This window comes from Sminthopsis crassicaudata, chromosome 3, assembly GCF_048593235.1.
Source record: "Sminthopsis crassicaudata isolate SCR6 chromosome 3, ASM4859323v1, whole genome shotgun sequence".
Taxonomy (NCBI): domain Eukaryota; kingdom Metazoa; phylum Chordata; class Mammalia; order Dasyuromorphia; family Dasyuridae; genus Sminthopsis; species Sminthopsis crassicaudata.
Window position 1 is genome coordinate 27825090 of NC_133619.1, and position 26523 is coordinate 27851612.

General features: G+C 49.3%; 1 protein-coding gene across 2 annotated transcripts in view; it reads left to right on the plus strand.

Moving 5' to 3' along the window:
* The window catches only part of PRKCI (protein kinase C iota), a 57936-nt gene that overhangs the window by 20186 nt on the left and 11227 nt on the right, over positions 1-26523 (plus strand). Inside the window, exons 3-11 of one of the 2 annotated variants that reach the window (XM_074298176.1) lie at positions 9321-9410; positions 11711-11761; positions 15017-15102; positions 17262-17402; positions 19160-19214; positions 21126-21184; positions 22938-23114; positions 23522-23619; positions 24798-24884. In XM_074298176.1, coding sequence (XP_074154277.1) covers positions 9321-9410; positions 11711-11761; positions 15017-15102; positions 17262-17402; positions 19160-19214; positions 21126-21184; positions 22938-23114; positions 23522-23619; positions 24798-24884 — 844 coding nt within the window. Of the gene's footprint in view, positions 1-9320; positions 9411-10843; positions 11169-11710; positions 11762-15016; positions 15103-17261; positions 17403-19159; positions 19215-21125; positions 21185-22937; positions 23115-23521; positions 23620-24797; positions 24885-26523 lie in introns of those variants that run through there. The other variant, XM_074298177.1, reaches the window with a different exon arrangement.

The window sequence follows — 26523 nt, forward strand, 5'->3', positions numbered from 1 at the left end:
TTGTTCCTTGTTGCTCGCCCTGCTGCCACGGATGGGCTCGGTGGGCTTTAAGCCCTATGCAGGTTTTTGCTTTACATCCTATATGTTGTGGGGAAGAACAAAGTCCCAGCGGGTAAGGAAGCCACGGTTAGAAGTGCGCCCACAGTCGTTCCCTGTGGGTGTGACAGCCCTGTCAGGCAGAAGCTTTCCCCAGACATCTTTGGTTTGGCTCACATGCGGTTTGTAGCGTCTGTAAGAGCCATCTCTCCTTTCCCATTTTTCCCTAATTGGCCAGTGAAGAGACGTCAGGATGGCGTTGTTCTGGTGGAGGCAAGAGTCCATCTCCTTAGCAGGCTGGTGCAGGCCCTCAGGGAGCATGGCAGGGACAGCCCGGCATCAAGGACAGTCTCTCATCACGGAGAAATGGGCCCGAAGTGCTAAAGCTGCTCGTGATGGCGTCTCTCTCCCAGTGTCCTTCTGCCTTTCTTGTGCCTTTTCTCGGGCTGGGGCAGGGGAGGGGTGCATGCTCCTTCACTTACCGCCTCCCCTCCCCCAGGTGCTCCCTTATAACCTTGGGGCTCTGGGGCCTCTTCCCCTGCGGAGAGCTGGGCACTGTCAGCTTTCCTCAGGCCACATGAGTGAGCAGGGCCAGAAGCATTTATGGAGCCCCTGCTGTGTGCTAAGCACGGGACCGTGATAGATAGGCTTGGCTCCGGCTGCTGCCAGGCAGGGAAGTCTCAGGGTCTTTAGGCCCCTGTCATTTCCACAGATAAAATCTTATCAGTTTCTGATGTGGAGCTGTTTGAGGGGGCCTGAGGCTTGGGTAGCAAGACCTGGAGACGTAGTAGGGAGGAGACAATCTGGGGGAGAAGCCCTCAGAGGAGCCGCAGGTCAGTCCGCCACACTTGTTGGGAGCCAGTTAGTTCTAGGGGTACAGAGAGAAGCCCTGCCATGCAAAGGGGGAGACGAGCATGGAACTAAGAAGGCCCGTGCGGTGTCTTGGCAGCAGATGGAAAGCTCTGTGGGCAGCCGAGAAAGGCCTGTGCCAGAAGGTGCTGAGAGGTGGAGGGCAGGCCCGAGGGTGGCCATTGCAAAGGGTCGCAGCCAACATGGCGATCTGCCCCGGGGCGCCTCCAGACAGGGCTTGTGTAGCAGCCCCTGGGATTTGCAGGGGACAGCTGGCCTTAATGGCCCCCTTATTTCTAGAGTTCCTCTGCTACCCACAAGGCTGTCACATAGCTCCAGGTTGGGGCCAGGATGGCTCCCGTGGCACAAGCCCCTGTATCCGCCAGATGCTGTTGGTGTGTGTCTGCAGAGCCAGAGCTCCATGTGAGTGTCTGACAGTTGTTCGTAGCGAGGCTCCGTCTAAGGATGGGGCAGGCCAGCTCGGTTCCTGGAGGAAGCAGAAGGGTCAGCCAGGCTTCGGGGCCCCTTTATCTCCCCCTGCATTCCTTTCTTATCTGCATCCTCCTCCTTGGACACCCCCCTCCCCCCTCACAGTGGCCCCCTCTCCCCAGTCTGGCTGAGATTAGCAGTTTGAATGGTGACCTTGCCCCCACCCCTCCTCCCACGGAGGCAGTTGCTGTCCAAGATGTGCTTGGGTCTCCAGTGAATCCCCAGGGCCTTCATGGAAAGGAAAGCTTGGTAATTGAGTGGCTCTCTCTATTGCCTTTTGATTCCTCCCCCCGTCTCCCCAAAGGAACAGGAATTAGCTGGGAAAGCTTAGGTTGTGCTGAGGCAGCACTCCGTAAATCTGCGTTTTTAGTCCTTTACGGACCCTGGCTTCCTCTTGGCAGAAGTGGGCAATCTTCTGGGCGCTGGGCCCTGGTCGTCGCCGCTTTGTTTCAGGGAGTCGGGGCCGGGTGGCCCGGCTGGTCCCCGCTGTGGAGTGAGCAGGTGGGTTGCGTACGTCCTTTCTGATGGACAGCACACGCTCCTTTGGTGGTGGCTGGATGGCCCCTGGAGGGGCGCTTCATCCCTCCCTCGGCTTCCTTCCCCCAATCTAATGATCATGTGTCAAGTGCTCTCTGGGAGTGTAAGGGGCGTCACCACTCAGGTAAATGTCACTACTCTCTCCTGGTCCAGCCCGCCCCAGTTTGGAGAGTTGGGAAAGGGGTGGGCAGGGAAGAGGCCTTCACTTGGTCTTCCCTCTTTTGTTCAAATGAAATTTGAGTATTGGGTAATTGTACCATTAAGAGATTCTCCCATAAGCGGAGCTTGACATTAGCACTTCCCTTACCAAAACCTACTGAGAAATCTGAGCTGGACGTGCCCGTCTGCGCGGCCGGCCGCAGGGTGACCAGAGATGGGGCGGGTACTTGCGTGTGAGCGCTTCCGTCTGAGGCGGCCCAGGTGTAGAGCAGCGTCACGCAGCTCCTTCCCCGGCTCCTCAGACATCGGCCGAGCGGGCCCACGGGAGTCGAGCCGAGCCTGGGGCGGCTGCGCGGAAGCGAGCAGATGGCGGCTGAGGCGGGCGCGGGCTGCGGGGGCGGCCGGTGTCTGGCAGAGAAAGGGCTGCTTTGTGTTCCTCCGCTTTCTGGGAGAGGCTCTGTGTGGGTAGGTGCGCTAGTGTGGACGCGGTGCCCGCCACTTCCTTTTGTCTTCTGCTCTCTCTACCAAAGGGACGGACACAGACACACACGCAGGTGCCCACACGCAGCGTATGCACACATAGGTGTGCAGTACACATGCACACATGCTCAGACAGGTGCACACACATACATGCACATGCACATGCACACACACCCAAAAACACCTCCACCCTCAACCCCTGAGCAGAGCCCTCACTTTGGTCTCAGCTTCCCCTCAGGGAAAACAGGAGAATGACAATGCATACCCATCCCCCCCAGGTCATCTCACCTTTTAGGGATTTGAGAGCCTTGTGCTGTGGCCAGGCCCCACCCGCTCTCCGGCCTGGCCCTACTGGTTCTGGTTCTCTCCAGAGTGAGCGTGTGCCTCCTGTGGAGGGGAGAAGAGGCCGTTCAGTCCTTCCCCTTGGGCCTGGGGGGCAGGTGCCTGGAGCCCGAGGCCCGAAGCTCCTCATCTGGAAGGAGCCTAGTGCACAGTCCTGGCGCAGTGCTGCTCTTTAGGTAACAAGAAAACACTCTGGGGTCCACTTTTCAGGGAGGGAAACTGAGGGGCGTGACGCGGAGGGGTTTACTTAAGGTTGGCCTGTGAATTATGACTTGGTCAAGGATACAGATATGGTGTTGGTCCTGATCGCACTCCAGTCCCGCTTTCACTGGAGATTTGAAGTGCAGGTTGCCTTTCTGTGGAGGCGATGCAATCTCCTTAGATTTCTCTGGGTACTTTTGATCTTGAGAGATGGAGTGATGGGAGATTGTTGGGTTTGGAGTCAGAAAGAAAGGGCTTCAGTTCATGTTTAAAGCTTAGTAGCTAGATGACAAAGGGCAAGTCACTTTTCTTCCCTGCCTCAGTTTCCTCATCTGTAAAATGGGGTTGATAACAGCATCCACCTGAGGATCGAATGAGGTTAAGGTTTGAACAATTTTTTACAGTGCTACATAAACACTAGCTTCTTTTGTTGCTCTTGTTTTAAATTCCACTGAAATCTTGCAGGGACTTAGGATATCAGAACATTGCAGCATGTGTCTGGCACATTTAAGCCTAACTTTCAGCTTTTTTCTCATTAATATTTCATAAAAATTGTACAGAGATCGCTAAACCAAGCCAACTTTGCTATTCAGTGAATCCAATTAAACGTTCAGAAGCCTGCAGCGCCCAAGGTCTCAGGCTGTGTGTTGGGAACACGGGGATGAACGGGTCACGGGCACTATCTTCGGAAAGCCTGTCCTGTTCCATGGAGCCGCCCGGAAACAGGCGGGTAAAGCCATGTGGTGGCTCCAGAAACTGCTAACAACGAAGAAATGCCTCCTGAGTGTGGCGTTTGAGCTGGGAAAGCTGTGGGGCTGGGGGTGGAAGGCAGCCGGGACGGAGATGCTGGGCCCATGTGGGGATGTGAAAGGGACCATTCAGGACGGGTGACCTGGGGCCCTGTTTATTAGCAGGACATTCAGTGCCGAGCTGAAGGCTGGCTTATATTTACACAAAAGAAAGGCTGGTGCTTTTTGAGCAGGAAGAGACCTCCAAGGTTATTATGGCTGGTTTGGAACTGAGAGAGAGTGGAAACAAAAGAAGGCACTCCTGCAGCAGACCCGGCGAGGTAGAAACGGCTCGCATCGGGCCGGGTCTCCAAGTGCAGAGATGGGGACCGATGGGAGAAATGTTATGGCTCACAACCGCCAAGGTTGGCAGCCGACCAGGTAGTGGGGTGAGTGAAGAATCCAGGATGGCTCTTACTGAGCTTGAGGCAAGAGTTAGGAAGGTTAGAAGGAGAGAAGGGGTGGGAGGGATGGTAGTCCAGGTCGGCCACCCCAAGAGCCCACATGGTGACTGGATGGTCCTGACCTGGGCCGCACAAAGCCTCGGGGGTGGGGGGGAAGGGAGGCTTTTGTAGCCCAGAGGGCAAAAGCAGGGCGCACACAGGAAATTCCAGACAAAGGTGAGTGTCCGAGGGGATAGTTTGAAACGTGTTGGGAAACCTGGTCCAAGGTTAAGGAATGCAAGAGGCCAGCAGCTCAGAGATTATTCAGGAGACTCCATATTTATTTTTCCCAAATACTTTTTCCCAGAAGAAAGGAAGATGCTAGAGACAACGAACCCCGAACACTGCAGAAATGAGACAGTGTTTCCCAGTTGGGCTCTCAATGGGAGTAATTTCCGAATCTCCTCTTTGTGTGCAGTTGGATCATAGACTTGTTAGTGCAAAGGTCAAAATTAGCATCTTTTGGAAGAGAAAACAGCAGTCAGCTGCAGTGGGTTCGACCTGACCTAGGCAAAAGAAGCTATGATGCTAAAAGAACAAAAAATATTAATGCAGGAAAAGATCTTAATGTAGACTGGAGTCACTTTCTCCAAAGTATAACCTTTGCCAAGCACTGTTGAGCCCAGAAGCCCCCAGGAGCCAGCTCATTGAACAGATATGGCAGCCAAGGGCAAAGTCTAACATTTTAAAAATATCATTACAGAGGAGGGTGGTGGGAAACTATGAATAATATCTCCTTATAAAAGAACTGATTGAGAGAAAGGGGAAAGAAAAAAAAAAGTCTGAGACACGTGGCACCAGGACCAATTAACATGTGATTCAAGAATGTTTACCGGTGAGATTGGAGGGTGTCCTGTCAGAAATGGGCCGTCACTTCTGGTCCATGCTTCTTGTTAAGGAGTGGGAGCCCTCCCTTGGGGATGCCGGCCCCTCACTGCCCAGTGGGCTTTGGGAGGAAGAAGAAAATGCTACTGAAGAAGCCAGAAATGTAGCGGGAGTAGATCAGGGATACGAGAGGCAGCACAGCTATGAAACCGGCAAAGGAGCCATTTTCAAAATAGGTGAAGAGATGAAGATAATCCTGAGCTGCTCCCAGGGCTAAGATTTTAAAAGTAAACTGTTAAAGGAAAAAAAAAAAAAAAAAAGTTTGAATTATTAACAAAAACAAACAAAAAGCATTCAGGAGAACATCTGAAAAAAAGCCAGCTGCACTTATTAAGAGTTTTACATGCAGTTCTTTTGCTCTCGAGTCTGTGGAATTATTCCTTTTATTTGATGAATGTTATGTTCAGAACCAAAATAAATTTTATAAAAAGGGGATGTAGTTGCTACTGATCCATGTGCTTAACTTCTCTGGAAATTAAACAGGAGATTAGGCTGGATTGCTTGTGAGATCTCAGGCTTCTCTCTGCAAGTTTTTTTTTTTTTCAGTATTTTTAGTACCTTTGTATTTTTCCAGATATGACTCTGAATCACCATGTTCTCTAAAGAAACAAAGTTTTAGGTGATAGAAAAGACCGGCTGAGAGGAGTGTGATAGCCAGAAGTTGGCTCTGGCCCAAAGCCGATGAGGGCTTGTTCTCAGGACCCATTGTCAAAGATCTCCAGGGAAAAGAGGATGGGGACCAGTCGCGGGCCCAAACACCTCCTTAGTGGCAGACATCCCAGAGAGGGGCATCTTTAGGGAGCTCAGTGGCAGACATCCTAGGGCACTATTCTTTGTGGAAGATTTATGGGGGGAGCATAGACAGGCCATGCACCAGTACAGAGGAGCTGATTTGGGAGCCTTGGCTCACAGATCACCCAGAACCAGAAGATTGTGTTTTCCTGGCCTTTTTGTTTTTGTAAATTATAGGTTAAGCGTATTTAATTAAATTTTTTGGTATCTGGCTCTGCATCTCTCAAATGAGAGCATTAAGACTAGACAGTCACCAAGGTCCCTTTCTGATTTGTTCACTTTGATTTTTTTTTCCTTCAGCAGAAGAATATTTGAACACTTTCTCCAACTTTTAGATTTTCTGTCACTCTTAAATATGTTTTTCGGTTTCTAACTATAGCTTGTACTTTGGTATACTGTGTGGGAAGAAGTTTTAAACTTAAGATGGTATGAATATTTTAGGACAGAAATGGAATCTGGTTATGTATGTGCAACCAAGGAGGAAAGAAAGCTGGAGCTCTTAGTTCTCTGCGAGAGAAAGGGCTCTCTGTTCCTTGGGTCAGATGAGAGGGTGGCCCATCCCCTCTGCAACATTGCCCTCCTGTGGTCACCTCTAGGCAGGCGACATCCACAGCTTCCCAGGCTTGCCTTGCCCTTTGGGATGCTCTCCCTGCAGGAGATTGGCCTCCCTGGGACAGGCTGCCGATTGTTTCTTTGCCCAGGCTAGGCCTTGAAGCAGCCATCCTCCTCCTAAAATCTCTTCTCCATACTGCTTACCCTGAGCTGACACTTCCCCCCCCCCCCCCTTCTTAGTTTGCCTCCAGTTTGTCAGCACCATTAAAATATGGTGGCTAACCAAAAGCAGGGGACTGGCCAGGGCAGAGTGGTGGGGCAGCACCCTGCCCTAGCCACATTTTGTTATGGAAGTGACAGGTGTCATGTGTCGCATTTTTAACTGGCTGGTAAATTGGCAGGAGATCAAAGGTGATCTCTGGACTAGAGTCTTCTACTTTAGGTGCTGGGACCATCTTGCCTCAGCAAGCACTTATTAGGTACCTACTGTCTGCCAGACACTAGACACGAGGATACAAGCCTGTCCCATCTGATGTGGGGGAGACAGCATGCAAGCAAGCCTGTGTACAATGCAGACACAGGAGAGACTGAGGCTCGAATTAGAGGCCGGGTGGCGCCACTGAAGTCCACCAGAACCAGCTGCAGGGCCGGGGAGTGCTGAGCATCTCCTGGGAGGGACCCCTTCCCTTGGTCCTCACCCTGCATGGCCTTGTTCATGGCTTTCTCCTTAATGTGTCTATCTCCAGGGTGTGTCCCCCGATCATGGGGGGGGGGGTCTCCGAGCTCCCTCTCAGCTTCCCCAGGATTCCCTCCTCATCTCCGCTTCTGCAGCCCTCACCGTCATGAGCCATGGCATCTGCCATGGCCAACACGGGGGGCACCATCCTTGCCTCACTTCCTGGCTTCCTTGTTACTGGTGAGGATGGCAGTGTTTTCACGGGCTCCCAGCTTCCCTGTGCCCCTGACTCCCAGCCTGGGATCCAGTCTGCTGTCAGTCTCGAGGGTTGGCCCTTGGCCCTTCTCCTCCTAATGTGGCCACTGGGTTCCTGCAGACTCCGGCCCTCCTTGGCCTGACTTGTTTGCCTGTTCTCTCCCCTCTGTCAGACGGGACTGGCTTCTGCCTGTCTTTGTGTCCTGAAGGCCTAGCAGTGACTGGCACACAGCAGGCTCTTAGTGCCTGTGGGCTGCCTGCTAGGCTTTGGGGGTCCTGATGCCAAAGTGAAAGAACCTTAGCAGCCGGGAGCTTGCTCTGCTGAGCAGGAGACAAAATGCGTAGTCTAAGTGTGGACAGAGTGACTGACCACAAAAGGGACACAGGTCATTCTGGGGAGGAGACCCTGCACTTGGGGCAGTTGGAACTGACGTTGATGGAGGCAGAAATGACTGGGGATGTGCCTCGCAGACCTGGGGAAACGCTGGAGAAGGAACTGTGTGTCTGAGGACAGGACTGGCGTGCATTTGAGGGAGACTTGGGTAGAGCGGCTCTTTCTTTCTTCCCTCCCTTTCTTCCTTCCCTCCCTGGCCAGTTTGACTCGGGAAGAGAAATCTTTTTGACTCCAGCTTCTGAAGTGGGATTAGAACTCAGGATCTCCTGACTAAGGCTTGTTCTCTAAACATGGCCACCTCTCTACCCCTAGTACAAGGTCTTAGGGCAAAACAAATTTATATTTATTCCAGAAGTAAAAGTAAGAAATCCTCCAGAGATAGGAGGAAGGTCTGGGGTGACTGGAGAAATTCAGAGACAGCCAGTGCTGTCAGTAGTTCAGAGACGGCAGACCTATCATTGCAATCATCTTTTGAAGTTTAGTATAATGCTTTTTCCTTCTCTTCCCCTTGCTTGTTTCTTAGTCTGGATATGGGGGTGGGCGCCGCCCTGATCGTGGCTCCCGAGTGTGGTTGGAGCCCAAGTTCTCATCACAGAAAGTGGGTGCGGACCTGTCCCCGCTGTGATGGCCCCTCAGTCCCCCTTGTGCTGGCCAAAGTCCCGGCCTGGGGCTTCTCAGAGCATCCATGTTCTTACCTGCTTAGGGGTTACAAGGCCTACTGACATATGAGGCCAGGGACCCCAGATTAAGAAACCTTGGTAGGGGGTCACAGGGCCTGGAAGAGGCCTCAGAAGCCATCCAGGCTGACTGCCTCATTCTCCAGATAAACAGACTGAGACCCAGCTGGGCCACCTGTGGCGAAAGCGATAGGTCATGGGAACATCAGAAACCATTCAGCAGCGAGCACATGGAAGTATCAGGCCACCTACTCACAGTAAATGCAAAATAGATAAGGCAAAAACCAGAGCAGTTGCTTGTGGTATATCTATTAGTCATGCGACAGCAGTCACTTTTTGTCTTTTTATAATTGGTATTTTCTTGCCGTGTTAGATGGGAATCTCAAATACAAATGCAAGGAAATTCAGCATGCTTTATGATCCGTATATAATCTCATTTTGTGTATCTTAGGACATATTGGGGAAAAATAGAAATCAACGGGGTTTTAAGATTCCTATACATGATCTCATGTTTGTGTATCCTGAGAGACATTGAGAAATGGAAATCAGTGGGTTTTTTTAATTGTCTGGCTTGTTTCAGACAAAGAGAATCCTTTACATGAGGCAGCTCTAGAGTGTCACCCACATGCCAGCAATAGTTTTATGTATTTTCAGAGATGAAAAGCTATTTTCCTTTGAGAGTTCCTCTATTAAGAAAGTTGCTTATTACCTGTGCCATCGCAGATTTTCCCCTGTTAACCTTTGCTTTACATCTTGTCCCTCCAGGAGACCCGTGCACAGTTTCATCTCAGCTGGAGTTGGAGGAAGCCTTTCGGCTCTATGAACTCAACAAAGATTCAGAGCTCCTAATTCACGGTAAAGTGTCGGCTCTGCCGGCTTCTGGGCTCCCCCTCATCTCCCTATTGGTGGTCACTGAAGAGCTGCTGCAGAGGCTTTTCCTCGCTCCCCACACTCCCACCTTCTCTCCTTCCCCAAGCCTCGCCCGGCACTGGCGGCCAGGCTCCACCGGCAGCTGCCCTCGATCCCATCCCTTCTGCCCCTTCGGACAGCGAAGGGTGGTTCATTAGTTCCCACTTCTCCCCGGAAATTAGGCCTGGTGGTGGCCTCCCCACCATTAGTGAGCTTTATTTCCATCTGGCCAAACGCCGGAGCGCTCCTTTGACCCTCCCCCTTTTCCCAGAAAGCTCTGCCCCCACTGCTTCCCCTGGCTCTGGGCTCCCACACCCACATATTTCCTTTTTCATGGTTCTTGCCAAAAATACCTCTGATCCTTTATCTGCCATTTCTCCTTCTGCACTCTCCTTGAAGCTGCTGCATGTCCTCCTTTGGGTACCCTGTCCCAGCTGTGAGGCCTGGCCAAGTTGTGGGCTCCGGCCGTGTCTGGCTGCACCTTCTCTGTCCCCTGGATCATTGGCCGGGCGAGTGGGCGAGACTGATCAGGTATATGCCGTGGCTGTTGGGGCCCTCTCAACTTCTCAGTCTGCCCATGGCCGTCACATCTGTCTCTGCCGAACTCCAGACTTCCTGATGCACAGATGGCACAGGCTGTCTTGTAGGTGTTTAAAAGTCAGCGTCTCTCAAGTTCTCTCTCTCAAGTGCTCTCCCTTTCTAGACATCCCTCTTTTTGTCTGGGGCACCACTGGCCTTCCATTTTCCAGACTCTGTGCTCACTGCTGCCTCCTTCCTCTCCCAACCAGTCAGCCCCAGCTCATGTTTCCATGTCCACCCTCATCTGTCTCCTCGACTCTCACAACCACCAGCCTCAGTCAGGGCTTCTGAGCCCCACGGGTCAGGTCTCCTCTGTGCAGCCCCTCCTCCCCGCAGCTGAGCCTTTTTCATGGGGATGACTCTGGGACAGGGACACTCCATGTGGCACCTGTCAGCTGCAGGGTCAGACACAGCCTCTGGGCATGTGAAGGCCATCACAGCCCGTCTCCAGCCCGCTTTTCTAGCTCATCATGTATTATTCCCATTTGATCCACCCAAACCAACCTCCACGCTCTTCCTTATCCAGAATATCATCTGTCTTGTATCTAGGACGGTAATGCTGCTTTCTCTGAGGGTCCCTGTTCTCCTCCAGAGCTCACTTAGGCACTTCCTCCACTGCGAGGCTTTTCCTGTTCCCCGCCAAGTTCCACTCTGTTCATCCACTGGGCTTGTATCTATACGGACACATTGTCTCCGTGGGGGGAAGCTTCTCAGTGACTGCTTTATTTTTGGTCTTTCCATCTCAGCTGCCCAGCATAATGCCTAATGGGTAATGGAATAAATGCTTATTGAGTGATTTTCATCCAGCTTGATTGTTCTAAATCATCTCAGAAAATTTGTGGCAGGCCCTCCTTAAAAGACCACCTGTAAACACTTCCTTATTTAGAGGGGAACCTAGGAATTGAGACTAGTGAGCCACAGTCATTTATCATTTTGCTTAGATTGTAAACAAGCATCGCCATCAGATCATTTCAGAAATTGAGCACGTGTTAATGAAACACTTGGATATAGCTCTGAATGTTCTAGAGGCAGCTGGGACGGAGCACCGCATTCATTCCAAGAGGAGCTAACAGCCTCTGCAAAAGCGTGGAGGGAGGAAATGGCGGAACCTGCTTTCCTGCCAAAGTGCGGAACCCATCTGCCTTCCTTTTCTTTTTGTTTGATTATATCAGATATAATTTGATATCATGGTGATACAACCCCCCACAATTCTTTTCCCAATACCAAGACTGTGGAATTTCATATTCTTTCAGAGAGAGAGGAGAGAGAGGAGAGAGAGAGGAGAGAGAGAGAGAGAGAGAGAGGAGAGAGAGAGAATATGAATTAGATTAACATCTCACTCTATTGATTGTATCACAGGCCTAGGTGAACCAGAAAAGACAAGGATGACGTAGTGATCAATTTCCCTAAAATAATTGCGTAAATTAGCTGTGTTTTATGTTCCTGCGCTATTGTCCATATCATGGTTTTCCTTGAAGAGTGATGGAGAAGTTCTTCTGAGCCGTACCATGTTGACAAGATCCTGGTGCTTGCTTCAGCTGACAGGCCTCAGATTGGAAGCCTGGTGGACGCTGATGTTCTTAGCTTGTCACGAGTATATTGGACATTTTGTGTTTTCTAGTGCTGGCTTAATCTCTGTTTTTGCTTTTTTTCTTGTTTTCTTTCAGTGTTTCCATGTGTACCGGAAAGACCTGGAATGCCATGTCCCGGAGAAGATAGTAAGTTGATGTGATTTTAGAACCTGTTTTGGTGTAAATGTTCTTCATTGTGACATCCCGTGTAAAAGCACACCAGAGAGTCCCTTATGGCAGTTAGGAAGTTACTTTGTTTGAATCAGTGGGTCAGCGGCCAGTCTGATTGTGACTGTTTCCACCTGTTCCGCCACTTAACAGCCTCTCTTTCTCCCCATCAGTTTCAGTATCTCCTTCTACTTCTTTCTCGAGTATGAGGGTCCCTGTGCCTGTGTCCCTATGGTCGAGGGACCATGCACGAGTCTCCTCTATGGGCCTGTAGCACATGTCGGGGACAATCAGAGACCCCCCCCCATTAGAGCTGTGGGCTTTTCCCATGGCCTGTGTGGCTGTTGACCTGATGGAGTGCAGCCTGTGGGCATGTTTCCAAGGACATTTATTCTGATGTAATTTGTGAAATACGCAGACTATACTGCTAGAGTCAGGGGCTTTTCCCTGAGGCCCTGCCTGGGAAGAGAATAGGGAGGAGAGAGCCGGACTTTTTGACTTTGACACTGACTTTGATATCAGACTTTTGAGAGTTTTTAACTTCTTTGACTTTCTGTAAACTTGAGAGATGGGAACTTGATTTATATTAAGCTGGACTGGGAAGAAGGGAAGAGAGTACGACAGAGAAATGGGGAGAAGAGAGCAGCGGGTGCAAGTCTAAGGAATCATGACATCTGCATGGAGTAATTAAGGACTCAGGAGGGCTGCACCTGGACTGACCAGCACAATCTGGCAGAGTAGATGGGATGGAGTGGACACTGAGATCTGCTGACTTTGGCTGCAGATCGGTCCATGCACCACATGCCCACGATACGACCGGCTGTTTGTGGAGCTGCTGGGCTGTGGGCTGGGAGGGGAAGTTTAGGGAAATCCGAGCCCCCACACAGTGCAGCTCCCCCGAGGGCTCGGATAGCCAGACTGAAGAAGAACAAAAGGGGGTGAAGTTGTGGTTCATCCGAGATCACAGGGGTGATGCTGACATTGCAGGGCAAGAGAGAGACAGAGCAGATGGAGGGACGTGTTAAATCCATGGATAGAAGTGGCTGAGCAGAGGGGTGAGAGTCTGGGGGCTATTGTACAGTCCTGCTAGACAAGGGGAGGGGGTCTGTGACTAGCCTGGTAATTATAGAGGGAGGGAAGTGAGATACACCACAGAGGAGAGACCGGCTGTTTTGTGAGCCAGTGAGCTGGAGCAGGCCACGCTGGGCTCCTTGGGCCAGTTTTTGTAATAGTTTGATAGTGGTTTCCTGGAAACTGGCTGCCTTTGCAGCCTCTTTATTTTATTTTATGCTTTTAAAAGATGACACTGAAAATGTGGTCACTAGACTTTAACAGACTGCCAAAGGGGCCCCTTGATGCAAAAATGGTGAGGGCCCTTGAGTGAAAGACAGGCAGACAGAGACAGATGGGCAGAAAGATAGACAGGCAGACACATTGGCAGACAGGCAAGATTCAAAGGGCTGGAGGAAGAAGGCCTGGTTCTTGGCTGAGTCAGCAAGAAAGGCTTTTGCTGCTTTGGGCTGTGGGGTTCTTTGGAGAGGGCGGTGGTAGGAAGAGAGGCCTAGTTGCAAGTCTGTGGGAAGGGGGATAGGAGGAAGGGGCAGGTGACAGAGACAGTGGGTCAAAGGGAAGGATGGGGCGTCTGCTGGGACCAGAGAAGATGTGTGAGCTCAGTGGAGAAGGGAGAGAGGGAGCCCCAGTGAGCAAGGGGACTAGGAAAAACTTCCCTGGCAGTCCTGGCTAAACTGATACACTGGGAAGCCCTTCCAAGGCCTGGGGAGACTTGAGATTGTTGGTAGGTGGTTCTGGAGGGAGGTGTGGGGTGTGCAGGATGTTGGAGGCCCAGCGGGACCTAAATGTGGACAGTGCCACGTTTCTTTTCTCAGCCCTCAGTCTGTCTTCTGACTTAAGGCTGGTGGAGAGCAGGCCTGCAGAGCGTTTTCCAGGCCTGGCCTTCAGCAGGTTGAAGCGCTCTCATCATTTCTCTCTTGTGGGGCCAGAACACTTAAAGGCTGCTCTTCAAAGCAGAGTTTGTAATCTGTCTCTTGCCATGGTTTTGGTTCTGTCCGAGCCTCCATTTGACCTGATGATTTCAGGAATGAGAAAAATGAAATTACATTTTTCTTTCAAGATAATTGGTTTCCTTTGTAAATCTTCTCATTTAAGAACATGACTCTGAGGAGTCTCCATGTTGACCATCTCTGGAATCCAGAACACACACACACACACACACACACACACACACACACACACACACACACAGGCAGGAACTCTGCAGAACATGGATTCCTACACTGACCACACTTTTCACTCTCCCTTTGAATCTTTCTTCCCACAGTGGGAGGTCCCTCAGAGAACCTTTTAGTCCTGTCGTGAAGGCTCCTTCCTAGCACTGCAGATTCCCACTTAGGACGCAGACTGTCCTAGTTTGAGATACATGAAATTACCAGTTCCAGAATTATCCTTAAGTTCGAGAGTAAAACAGGATGTTCAGGTTAAAGCTCCACTAATGGAAAGTCCTTGTCTGGTTTTACTAATAACAAATGAGAAACTAAAACTAAAACCTTACACAGGCTTTTTCAGACACTTGTTGGTGAGAGGCGTGGTACTCGGTACCAGAGCTTCGAAGAGGTGAGAGGTACAGCCCTCATCCTTAGGCAGTTCCCGCTGGGCCGGGCTGCTGTAACCCAGACCAAAGTGGGCAGATGGGATAGGCCCTTCAAGAGGAAGCCCTCATGCCTAGGAGAGTTAGGAAGGGTTTTTCCTGGGAGGGGCCCTGAGGTAAGCTGGGAATTCTGAGCCAGGGGCTGTGAGGGAGAGCCTTGGAGCAGGCGCGCCTCAGCCTGTTTGACTGGGAGATGACATGGCCTGAGGCTGAAACATTCATGGGGGGCTTAGAGACGGGGACCCCTGTCACTGAAGATGCGTGGACAGGATTGGCTTGAGTTCTGTGGGGTGGGGGAATTTGGTGGGATTATACAGTAATGATAACATCTAGGAGACAGAATATGGAGTCAGTGTGCCAGAAACAGACAAGGTCCCTCCAGATTTACTCTGCATGGGAGTGTGTCTGGAGAGTACTGCCATCTTCCAGGGGTGGCCTCTGGACGCCATCGGCCGCTGCTCCTCAGCCTGGGCCTTGTTCTCCCCGTCCCTGTGCTGCCTTCCTTGGGCTTTGTCCTTTGACTTGGGCCTTGGCGGCCTCTCAGTCCTCTCTGTTCTTTTCCTCCTCAGAGTCCATCTATCGCCGAGGTGCACGCCGCTGGAGGAAGCTCTACTGTGCCAATGGCCACACTTTTCAAGCCAAGCGGTTCAACAGGGTAATGTAGCCTGGCTGGCTTGTGGTTGTGTGATCCCCGCCCGTCTCCCTTCCCTTGTGCCCTGACACAGTCTCTTTGATTGTAGAGAAAGATTAGGTTTTGCTTTTTTGTCAACTAAGCAGAGGCTGGCCGGGTTCTTCGGTCACTGCCTGTGACCTCAAAAGGCTTGAATGAAGTTGACTTGTGTGCGGGTGGATCTTCCAGGAAGGTTCCACACGTTTTCCTGGGCTTCTGGTCAAGTGCTAGAGCCATGGCTATTTAGGGAAAGGGCTCTTCATTCACAACTGAAAGCAGGGGTTCTTCACCAGGGTCCACAGACTCCTAAGACTTTGGCGAAGAGAGTTCCAGGCATCTGTGAACCTTAGTTTAAAAAAAAAAATCTTTCTTTCAGTTTTATTGGTTTCTTTTGTAGTCCAGTGTATTTTGTTTTAGACCTTTAAGAACATTCTGAGAAGGGCTCCTTAAGCTTTGCCAGATTGCTAAAGCCGGGGAGAGGGGGGCGCAGGTCTGCAACTCACATAAAAGGTACTGAGCCCCCCTTTTAGAGAAGATCTTCATGGCCTGCTGCTCTTTGCTAGTGCCCAGCGGATCGACAATATCCCTGGTATTCCCCAGGCTGTCAGCTAAAAAGGCAGGGCCGAACAGTCTTGGGGAGAAGAGGCTGTGGAAGCTTTGGAGCGTTTTTATGATTGTCTCTTAACAAGGGCTTTTCATATTCTGAATTAGCTCCTCTTTCTGTCCCTACTCGTAGCCATGAAAAAGTCCGAAGTGTCCAAAGTCTTATCTTCCTTTTTTTTTTTTTTTTTTTTTTTTTAAATTAATTTTATAATTATACATTTTTTTTGACAGTGCATATGCATGAGTAATTTTTTTTATAATATTATCCCTTGTATTCATTTTTCCAGATTTTCCCCTCCCTCCCTCCACTCCCTCCCCCCAATGACAGGCAAATCCCATACATTTTACATGTGTTACAATATAACCCAGATACAATATATGTGTGTAAATACCATTTTCTTGTTGCACATTAATTATTAGATTCCGAAGGTATAAGTAACCTGGGTAGATAGACAGCAGTGCTAACAATTTACATTCACTTCCCAGTGTTCCTTCTCTGGGTGTAGTTTTTCTGTCCATCATTGATCAACTGGAAGTGAGTTGGATCTTCTTTATGTTGAAGATTTCCACTTCCATCAGAATACATCCTCATACAGTATTGTTGTTGAAGTGTACAGTGATCTTCTGGTTCTGCTCATTTCACTCAGCATCAGTTGATTTAAGTCTCTCCAGGCCTCTCTGTATTCCTCCTGCTGGTCATTTCTTACAGAACAATAATATTCCATAACCTTCATATACCACAATTTACCCAACCATTCTCCAATTGATGGATATCCATTCATCTTCCAGTTTCTAGCTACAACAAAAAGAGCTGCCACAAACATTTTGGCACATACAGGTCCCTTTCCCCTCTTTAGTATTTCTTTGGGACATAATCCCAATAATAGCGCTGCTGGGTCAAAGGGTATGCACAGTTTGATAACTTTTTGGCATAGTTCCAGATTGCTCTCCAGAATGGCTGGATTCTTTCACAACTCCACCAACAATGCATCAGTGTCCCAGTTTTCCCACAGCCCCTCCAACATTCATCATTATTTGTTCCTGTCATCTTAGCCAATCTGACAGGTGTGTAGTGGTATCTCAGAGTGGTCTTAATTTGCATTTCTCTGATCAGTAGTGATTTGGAACACTCTTTCATATGAGTGGAAATAGTTATAATTTCATCCTCTGAGAATTGTCTGTTCATATCCTTTGACCATTTATCAATTGGAGAATGGTTTGATTTCTTATAAATTAGGATCAATTCTCTATATATTTTGGAAATGAGATCTTTATCAGAACCAAAGTCTATCTTCCAATTAAGATGGCAGCCCACTTCATTGTTATTGAAGGTTGCATCTCTATTTCATTTTCTCTCTGATTTTATGTAGTATTGGGAAAATAAAAGATATGGGGCAATATTGCTCTGTAGTCATAGAATGGAAATGTAGATCCGAAAGGAGATTGGGAAGGGAGTCGCACTCATTCCATGGGGCCAGCATTGCCCACCTGGAGGACGATCCACATTTGTCTAAATGCTGATCTCTCCCCCTTTATCTTAGCGAGCCCACTGTGCAATCTGCACCGACCGAATCTGGGGCCTTGGGCGCCAGGGCTACAAGTGCATCAACTGCAAGCTGCTCGTTCACAAGAAGTGCCACAAGCTCGTTACCATTGAATGTGGACGGCATTCTCTGCCCCCGGTAAGACAGCGGCTCCTTGGGACCAAGGCTGGGCTGGCTAGTGGGGAGTGGGCTGGGGGGACTTTGCATGGGTGAATGGGTAGAATGCATACTTATACATTTGTGTGTACATACATACTCCTACACACGTTAAGGCGCCCCTGATTCTAGGATTGAGTGCCCACACTAGTGTTGGTTTATGAGAGTAATTTTTCATAAAATCTAGAATTTCCAGATAAGTTTTTATAAATAGCAATTTTCTGACAAGTTTTGAGAGGCTAGACCTGCAATCTCAGCCGTGTGCTGAAACCTGCTGTGGAAAGTCCTTCCAGCACGCAGCTTGGCAGCTCTGCGAATGGCCAGGGCCGCTGGCCTTGGCTCACTCAGCCAGCCCCTGCCCTCTTCCCCTACACCATCAGGTATTGTGATCTCAGGAAGAGACGCCGCAGGATTTTCTCCACTCCACATGACTTGACTTCCACTGCTTTTCATTTTAGCAGCAGCGTATCTTAAGTAATTACTCCATCCTGGGCAAAGGAAAAGCAAAAAGGACACCTGTCCTCAAAGTGCTGATGTCCCAGTGGGTGACGGCATATCTAAGACTGAGGAGGAGGCGGCATTGTGGCACAGGGCAGCTGCTGCAGGAGGCAGTGCTGCTGGAGCTGAGGCCAGGGCCAGGGTCTCTGCGGGTGGAGGGGGGGAAGGAGAGCCTTCCCAGCCTGGCCTAGGGAGAGAGGAGGCCGGACTCTGCTCTCGAGGGTCTGAGCTCTGGCTTTTTGGAGGAAGAGGCTGCTATCCGGCCAAGGGGCTCAGGACTTTGAATGGGTGACATAAGCATCTAAGAAGCTGTACCAAGGGACCTATTGTGTCCTACAGCCTTAAAGGGACTTTTGGGCTGGGTACAACAGCCCCGAAAATGTGACGCCTCCCTGGATTTGCCCAAACCTTGGCGTTTCATTTTCTTTTAATGGAAGCGTCTGAATGAGGGCAAGTGCTGAGAGCAGAGATGGGAAGGGAGGACTTGGTTATGTTGCTAAGTTAAGTCATAGATTGGCCCTACATTTTGCAGGTAGGGGAATTGAGGCCCAGAGAAGTGAGATTACCCCAGTAGCAGGAGCTAGGGTGCAGACTCGGGATACTTTCTGCACTCAGCAGGGTGGCTTCTCCAAGGCCCCTCAGGGAGGAAAGGCAGCAAGGGGGCACAGTGAGGGAGGGCTGGGCTTGGCATGAGGAAGACCAGGATGGGAAGCTTGCCTCATCTAATCTCTCAGCCTCAGCATCCTCAGCTGCAAAATGGGAATAACGAGAGAGTGGTTGTGAGCATCAGGGGAAGTAGCCTGTGCAAAGTTCTTCAGATGCTAGCTCGATCTTCCTCCTCCTCAGCTATCAAAAGTTAGTGCCAGCATTAAATGAGGAAGGTTCACTTTCATTTACTCTTTCCTGCTAGTTTTTGTTAGACTGGGGTCTTCTCCAGCCAATAGTTTGGGCTGGTTGTGGGAAGGCTGTTTAGAGTTGCCTTTTCCCAGGGAGGGCTTGGGGTAGAGCAGCTCCTTCACAAGGAAGCGATTGGGTCACAAGCCTGAGCGCTGGGAATTCTTGGGTCTGCTTTCTAAGCTTTCAAATGAAGAATGATGCCCCCCTCATCCTGGGGAGGGGTCACGCTGCAGACATTAAGGCCTTCTGGAGACCAGCCCCTCACGGGCAGTCATCTGCTTTGATTACACTCTGGCCAGAGTGTCAGAAGTGCAGGCTCTCATCCTGTTGAAATCTTCATCCAGGAACCAATGATGCCCATGGACCAAACCTCTGTGCATTCAGACCACGTGGAGACAGGTAGGACTGATTGCAGCTCTCTTTCAGGGAGTAAGAAGGCTGCGGGAGACACGGGGGCTGTGAAGCTTCCCCGTTACCTGTTTGGTTTCTTCTTTGGAAATTTCCCTCAGGGTGAGACCCCAGTACCAGCCCTTGTTAGTGTCAAGAAACTGAAGCTTGACCAGAGAGTGTGGGGCCTGCCTGGGGCCACTCCTGGGGAAGAGTCAGGAGAGGATATTGGCCTGGGTCTGCCATCCAGGCTTTCTAGAAAAGGGCCCTGGGCAGTTAGCGTGAGCCTCCAGGATGTCTAGAAGTAGACACCCCCCCTCCTCGGCCTCCACACCTCCGCCCCATTCTGCCCTCGAGCCGAGCCGGACACATCTGATCATTATCCACATAAAAGCCCTTGGCAGGCTTGAAGATGGTCTTCACGCTCTTCCCCCCCTCCCCCCAGAAGTCTCTCTTCCTAGTAATTAGTCATACTTAGACATGTCCCAGACACTGTCCAGGACACCGGCAGAGAAGGTCAGGACTCTTCCTTAGGCCCAGACACCCTCCTATCCGAGCCCAGCCCATCTACGTTTCCACAGCCCACTCACTGGTGCTTTAGAGCCTTTGTTGGGCATTTTTCAGGTGTGTCTAGTTCTTTGTGATGTCCTCACCCAGATGAGGAAACTGAGGCAGGGGTCACCCATCCAGGAAGCACCTGAGACCAGATTTGAATTCAGGGAGATGAGTCTTCTTGTCTCCAGGCCTGGTGCACTGTCTAACTGTTCCTTTAGGAGGCTTAGTTTATTTCAAATCTCATTTTATTTTTAAATCGAGTTTTTCACTGTCCATAAACATTTATTTTCTCTCTGCTTCTTTTTCCTCCCACGTGGGGGAATAAAGAAAAACAAAACTTGCCTTATGCCTTTTTCCCCGTAAACTGTTTAGTCAACTCACACTTAGGAAGTGACTCCTGTGAACCCCACTTATCTATGCCGAATTTCATTATTCAGTTTCATGTTCTACTAGTCAAGGTCTTTTTAAAAATTTCTGTCACTCAGTGTGCTCATTGTCACTCACAGCTTTGCATCTTCTGAACAGTTAGCGAGCGTGCCGTCTGTGTCTGTCCCAGTCACTGACAAAGATGGTCAGCCGTGCAGCGGCTCCAGATGCTCCCCGAGACGAGCTAGAACAGGGAGCCCTGGGCTCTGGCCCCACGCCCGGGGCCCCCATCAGTGCTTTAAGGTCTAGGGGAAACATCTCCCTATGTCTGTCAGAAAAGGGAAGTGAAGTTGGGCTGGCCGATCTGTTTTTGACAAGGCTTGCTGACTCTGTAGCAGCTGTTTCCTTTTGTGGAGGCTCCTTGCTTGGTTGCTTCCTGTTCTAGAGGTTCTAAGAATCATCCCAGACAAGTCCAGCGACCTCCAAATTGGTTAAGTCTCTTTTGTCTTTTTAATCGGCAGCCCTCATTTCTCCCTCACTGAAATTGTCTCAGTGTCCTCAGAATTTCAGTCTTGAGGGAGACCTTCAGCTTGGGCTGGCATCCCCTCGTAAGAATTGAGAACAAGGGATCCTCATTTCCTTCTCACCAGGTGCCCATCAATTCCACCCACCCAGCTGACACTTCTTCTATTAGTGAGAATTTGACTCAAAGCAAGAGTTCGCTTACCGGTTTCTCCACCCCGTTCAAGGGTGAAATTATTATCACGACAAAGCAAGAAGCTCTTGGTGTCCCCACTTTTGGCAAAGAATTCCCACGGCTGAGGTAGAGAGGTACCAAGCCTTAGTCACAGGGTCACAGGCAGATAGAAATGGTGAAAATTGGAGATTGTTGTGGTAGTGGGAAATGGCATTTCCTTCCCTTACATCTTGAGAAAGGGGACTTCATGTTTTAGTGACTTGTTACCTCCTTGCTCCATTTTTATGGTGTGTTTTTTCTTCTAGTGATTCCATATAACCCTTCAAGTCATGAAAGTTTGGACCATGTTGGTGAAGAAAAGGAGGTAAAAGTTATTTGTCTTATTGGATCTGACAGTTTTGTTAACCAATTGACTTAATGGGGATCAAGGAGGTCAAGGGCCAGGATGTCCAAATGTCTGGGGGGATGCTGCCTGCTCCCCACAAGATATTGTCCACCTGGGCCCATCCCTTCACCACTGGCCTTTTGTTTCTTCTCTCAGGGAAGAGTCTGGAGTGATGATATCTGAGGCCCTTTCAGCTGTAGAATTATAGGGAACTTGGAGTTTAGAGGTCTTTACAGAAAACGTGTCTTTAGCTCATGATCTCCTTCCTGGAGGATGGTGTTTTAGACATTTGTGCTCTGGCATTTCTCAGTGACACTGCCCTCTAGGAGAACCCCCCACCCCCATCATGAAGAAGAATATATTAACACAAAACAAGCCATCCTTCTGGCAACTGGTTGCCCCTGCCTCCTCTCTGCTAGGGAGGCCCCTGAAGCCAATTAAACATTGGCTGCTTTTCAGTGGCATTTGGTTCTCCTTCCTTCACTTCACATCACTTAAATCAAGTCTTCTCAGGTTTCTCTGGAGCCTCCCCTCTCCCTCCCTTCTTATCACTTCTCATGGCACAATCATAATTCCATTACGTTTATATCTTTCACATACCACAGTTCATTCCAACACTCTTCATCATATGAGGTTTTCCCAGATTTTTTGCTACCAGGAAAAGACACCCATTTCCCCCTTCAATTTCTTTGCTTCCTTTTCTTCTCATGACCCAGCAGAAAGAGGAAAGGACATGTACAAACACACAGACCACAGAATAGCTTTGCCTAGTAAGTAGTTCTCTAGCAGCTGGCTTCAGAATCATGGTGACTCCCCCATCTAATAGCTTGCAGCATCAAATGGTTGCCTAGTGATCCTTGCTAGGATAATATTAGATTCTTCTCTCTGGGGGAAAAAAATAACCAAATTCCTGTTTTCTTTTGGAGAAGGGTCTCAGATTTAGAAAAATTCTGGCCTTTTCTAAACAGTATTTAAACTTAACATTTGTTTATTATGTGGTAGAAACTGTAGTGTTGGGGTGAATACTGCTGGGAGATAAAAGAATACATTAGGATCCATTCCTTTATCGAACTTTTCAGTCTCCTGACATGGAAGCTTTTTAAAAAGAAGCCTAAGATGATTTCCTCACAAAATACTGTCTCATTTCCTTAGCGCCCACTTCCTCCTTGACCTCTTCTGGTTTCTGTTGCCAGCATGTCAAGGCACTGCCTTCCAGAAGGCCCCAAGTGCCCAATTTAAGATTGTAAAACTGGCCAATTGTGTGTCTCCCGGGAGCCCAGGTCCAGAGGCCCCCTGCTGTGTCTCGCCTGTAGCTCACCTCTTCCTGACTGAGGAGACTTGGTTTGGGCTGTCTCGAGTCTCCACCAGAGGTGTCAGACACTGGGCACTGCAGGGAGAGCTGATCAGATGAAAATGTAATTGGGAAATGTTGAACTAGAAAGCAAAGCTGCAGCGTGACATCAGCAGAGGTGGCTGGGAATTTTCTGTGTCCCTAAGGCTCTGCTGCGTGCGTTAAGTTCGCCTGCCTGGCCTCCAGTGATCCCTTTGGTCCTTCCTTCCCGAACTCCTCCGCGAGTATCTTCCATGCTCTCTCTTTTGCTAGTCCTCTGTCTCTGGACCTCGAGAGATGTTGTGGAGCTAGAGGGTCTCATCGCCAGGGGGTCTTAGTTGGGTGTTTTTAAGGGCAGTTTGCAGCCATTGCATTTTTTAAAAACGACAATTCCTTTGACAGGCGATGAGTACTAGGGACAGCGGCAAAGCTTCGTCCAGTCTGGGTCTCCCGGATTTCGATTTGCTCCGTGTGATAGGGAGGGGGAGCTATGCCAAGGTGCTGTTGGTACGACTTAAAAAAACTGAGCGCATTTATGCCATGAAAGTTGTGAAGAAGGAGCTGGTCAACGATGACGAGGTGAGCGGCCCTTGGGGCTCCAGGGCTGGGCCTGTCCACATGGTGTTCTCTGATCGGTCTTGGCCCAGGAGCTCATAGCCTGCCCCTTTGCATGATGCTGTGCCCTGGGCAAGTTGGGAAAACACAGTTTCCTTAGTCATTCTGTCCCCTCTCTGCCCTCCTTTGGCCTGGGTGTCGGTGAGGACCATGGCCTGCGACAGCATTGGCTGTCATTTTATCTTATGTGTCAGGGGACCATCTTGCAGATTGTGAATTGGATGGACTTGCTTAAAGGACCATTTTATGGCCCATATCTTGGTAATCGACCTTGCTGGTTGCTTAGGAATGGAGAAGACTTGGGGTTTGGGGGCATGTTGGTAAAAGTAGAAATCTGAGCACTTGGGGTTTGCTCTCCTGTGTCTCCTCAGGACATCGATTGGGTGCAGACGGAGAAGCACGTCTTTGAGCAGGCCTCCAACCACCCCTTCCTTGTGGGCCTGCACTCTTGCTTCCAGACAGAAAGCAGGTAAAAGGGAGAGAAGGGTCGCGGTCAGGGCCGATGTGTGGTGTGGGATGGCTTTATCCCAAGAAAGAGGAAGTGAGCATGGTCATGAGCCGTGACGCCATGGCTGCCTTGGTGTTCCGTCCACACTGCAGCTGCCATAGGGCCCTGTCTGGGTCTTCATCATGCTCTGCATGGAGACTCTTGGGTAGGCTGTGTCATTCTGCTCAGGAGCCCTGACCTCCAGTCCCTCGCTGACTGAGGCCTTGGAGGACCCTTGGAGGACCCCTGGAGCAGACGTCAAGGGGAGATTCCCCTGGCAGTGCAGTAACCCTAGCAGGAGCCTCCCTGGCCATAAGAATGCCTGGATACCAAGTGCTTCACACAAAGGGTTCCGAGGCCCTCCTGATGATCCCAGGGGCATTAAGAAGTGTCCTCGCTCATCCAGGGCTTTCTCACAGGGACTTCTTCAGGGTGGCCCTCTCACACCCAGGCTGGCAGGCCACTCTGTCAGTCAGCAGCCATACAGAGCTGCGCTAAGCACTAGGGAACAGGAAGCAAGAGCAGCCCCTGCCCACCTTTCCATCTTATGGGGGAGAAACAGCACATGTTGCACACCCGTAGGCAGATACAAGATCTAGGGGCTCCCACACGAGGCTCCCAGCTTGATTACTGAATGAAGAATAATAGCAAAAACCAAAGAACTGTTTGGGGGAATGTTGACATTGTGAATGAAATGCATTTCCCTGGGGCCTCCAGATTTCTGAAGCTCTATGCACACATTACGTTAATGGTCTGTGGGACTGAGGTTGAGGGGAGACCCCCTGCTTCCTGCAATGCTTGTGCTGCTGCTGCTTCTGAGTAGAAATTGTTCTAACTCTTGCTGGCACAATGAATGGAGGGGAAGAATGGGGCCAGCAGAACAAGATTCATTGCAAGGAGAGCCAGAGAGTATCCATAAATGGAGAGGGGCCTCCAGAGGCCTGGTCGTGGACCCCACCTCCGTCCTCTCTGGCCCCCTCTTTGTACTGTTCCTGTGGCCACCGCCTCCTTGCCATTAGCTGCTGCCAATCTTGCCTTGCCATCACGGGCAGACCAAGCAAAAGCACGCGCTCTGGCTGCTTTTCATTGTATTGTCTATCTACATTTGGCTGTGAAGATTTGTCCCAGGTTGGAGTTTGAGGGGTGCGCTTCTTTTTTAGGTTGTTCTTTGTGATAGAGTACGTAAATGGAGGAGATCTCATGTTTCATATGCAGCGACAGAGGAAACTCCCAGAAGAACATGCTAGGTAAGCTTTGTGGTCTTCCACAGGGTGGGATTTTTGCCACAAGAGGGAAACCTTCATAGGTTCCTCCCACTCCTTTGCTGTTCTTAGCTTTGCTTTAATGTTTATTAAATATATCTTAATGTACATTATAGTTTCCAAGGGCTCCTAAACAAATGAATAGTATAATAACATTTTTGAAGGGAATGTTTGCCCTTATTTTCAGGGTCTGTTTATATAACGATATGCTATTTATACAACTTTTTTCTTCCAATTCATCTGAGAGGGCCCCTTGTTGGTAATGCCATTAAGTTCATTTTATGTGTGCTTTTGAAAGTAATTACAGTACATTTCTCTTATTTAAAAAATCTCTCCTCAGCCTAGTCTGCCTTTATTTTGGTTTGGCTCAGGCTTTAAATTTGGGGGTCATAATTCAGCCCTGTTAATGAACAGGTGGGAAACTGCTTTGACCCTTTTGTGTTCTATAATTTTGGTTTTGTATCATTTTGGGGCTGTTGACCTTTTTTTGAGACCAGGGATCAAGAATGGAGTTTCAGACCTGCTTCTGCTTTGTCTCATTTTGGACAGACCACTTCCTTCCCATCAATGGCTGGGTTGTTTTTCCTCCTGGTTTTAAATCAGCAACCATTCCTGTAAAACTTAAATGGAATCAGTCTCCAATTAGTGCTATGTTTGTAGTATCGTTATCAATTGTGGTAATTTATTGAACTGAGAATGCCTTGCAGCCATGCTTACTGGTCTACCAGTAGGGTATAATAAGTTTGGAAATCACAAGGTTAAGAAGTAGAAGAAGGTAAATTGAGGCACAACGTTCCAAGAATGATCAATATTCGTGAAATGTAAATTTGCCAATAATTAGGATCTCAGCTGTCCTCAATGAAGCTTAAGACCCAAATTGGGGAATAGCTGTCTTGGTTGGGGTTTTTAGGGAGGTGTTAAACAAAGAGCAGACTTCTATAGATGGGGAAAAGGGATGTTTGGTTAAACAAGCCCAACATTATAGATGGCTAAATCATTGTTACTGGTTACAGAGCCGAACCGTGGGGACAGTATAATTGGTTGTAAATTGGGAATGATGGCCAGTTGTAACTCCCTCTCTGCCTTTCCTGATTAAGACATGTTCACTGTTCGAGTCTACCTGCCAGGTTAGAGCGAGTGGACCAGACTTCCTTGGATATCAAAGCAGACATCCTTGAAGGATAGTTTGGCGATATAAAGATACTAGACCCGATTCCCTGGTGTCCGCCTGCCTCCTTTCAAGGATAATGACACAAGAATAGAACAGTAATTAATAAGAGGCCTAGAATTTCTAAACTTAACTCATTATATATAGGACAACAAAGAACTGGGACTTAAACAGTTACAGGACAAAATTAATCAACTCTAAATAGGATCAATTTTTAAAAAAAAGAATCAATCTGTTATTTCAACAAGGAACAATTAAATGAATGGTCTTGGATCCATATAACAATGATTCCAGATAGTCTGGGTCATTTAGGACAATCTTTTCCAAAACTGCTACAGACAGTGAAATTAATTAATTAATGATTTTGTTGACATTTATTTCATCTTGAAGGTTTAGAGAATTTGCTGATTTGCTTTACTCACAAGACCTGAATGTTTTCCCTAAAGGCCCTCTTTT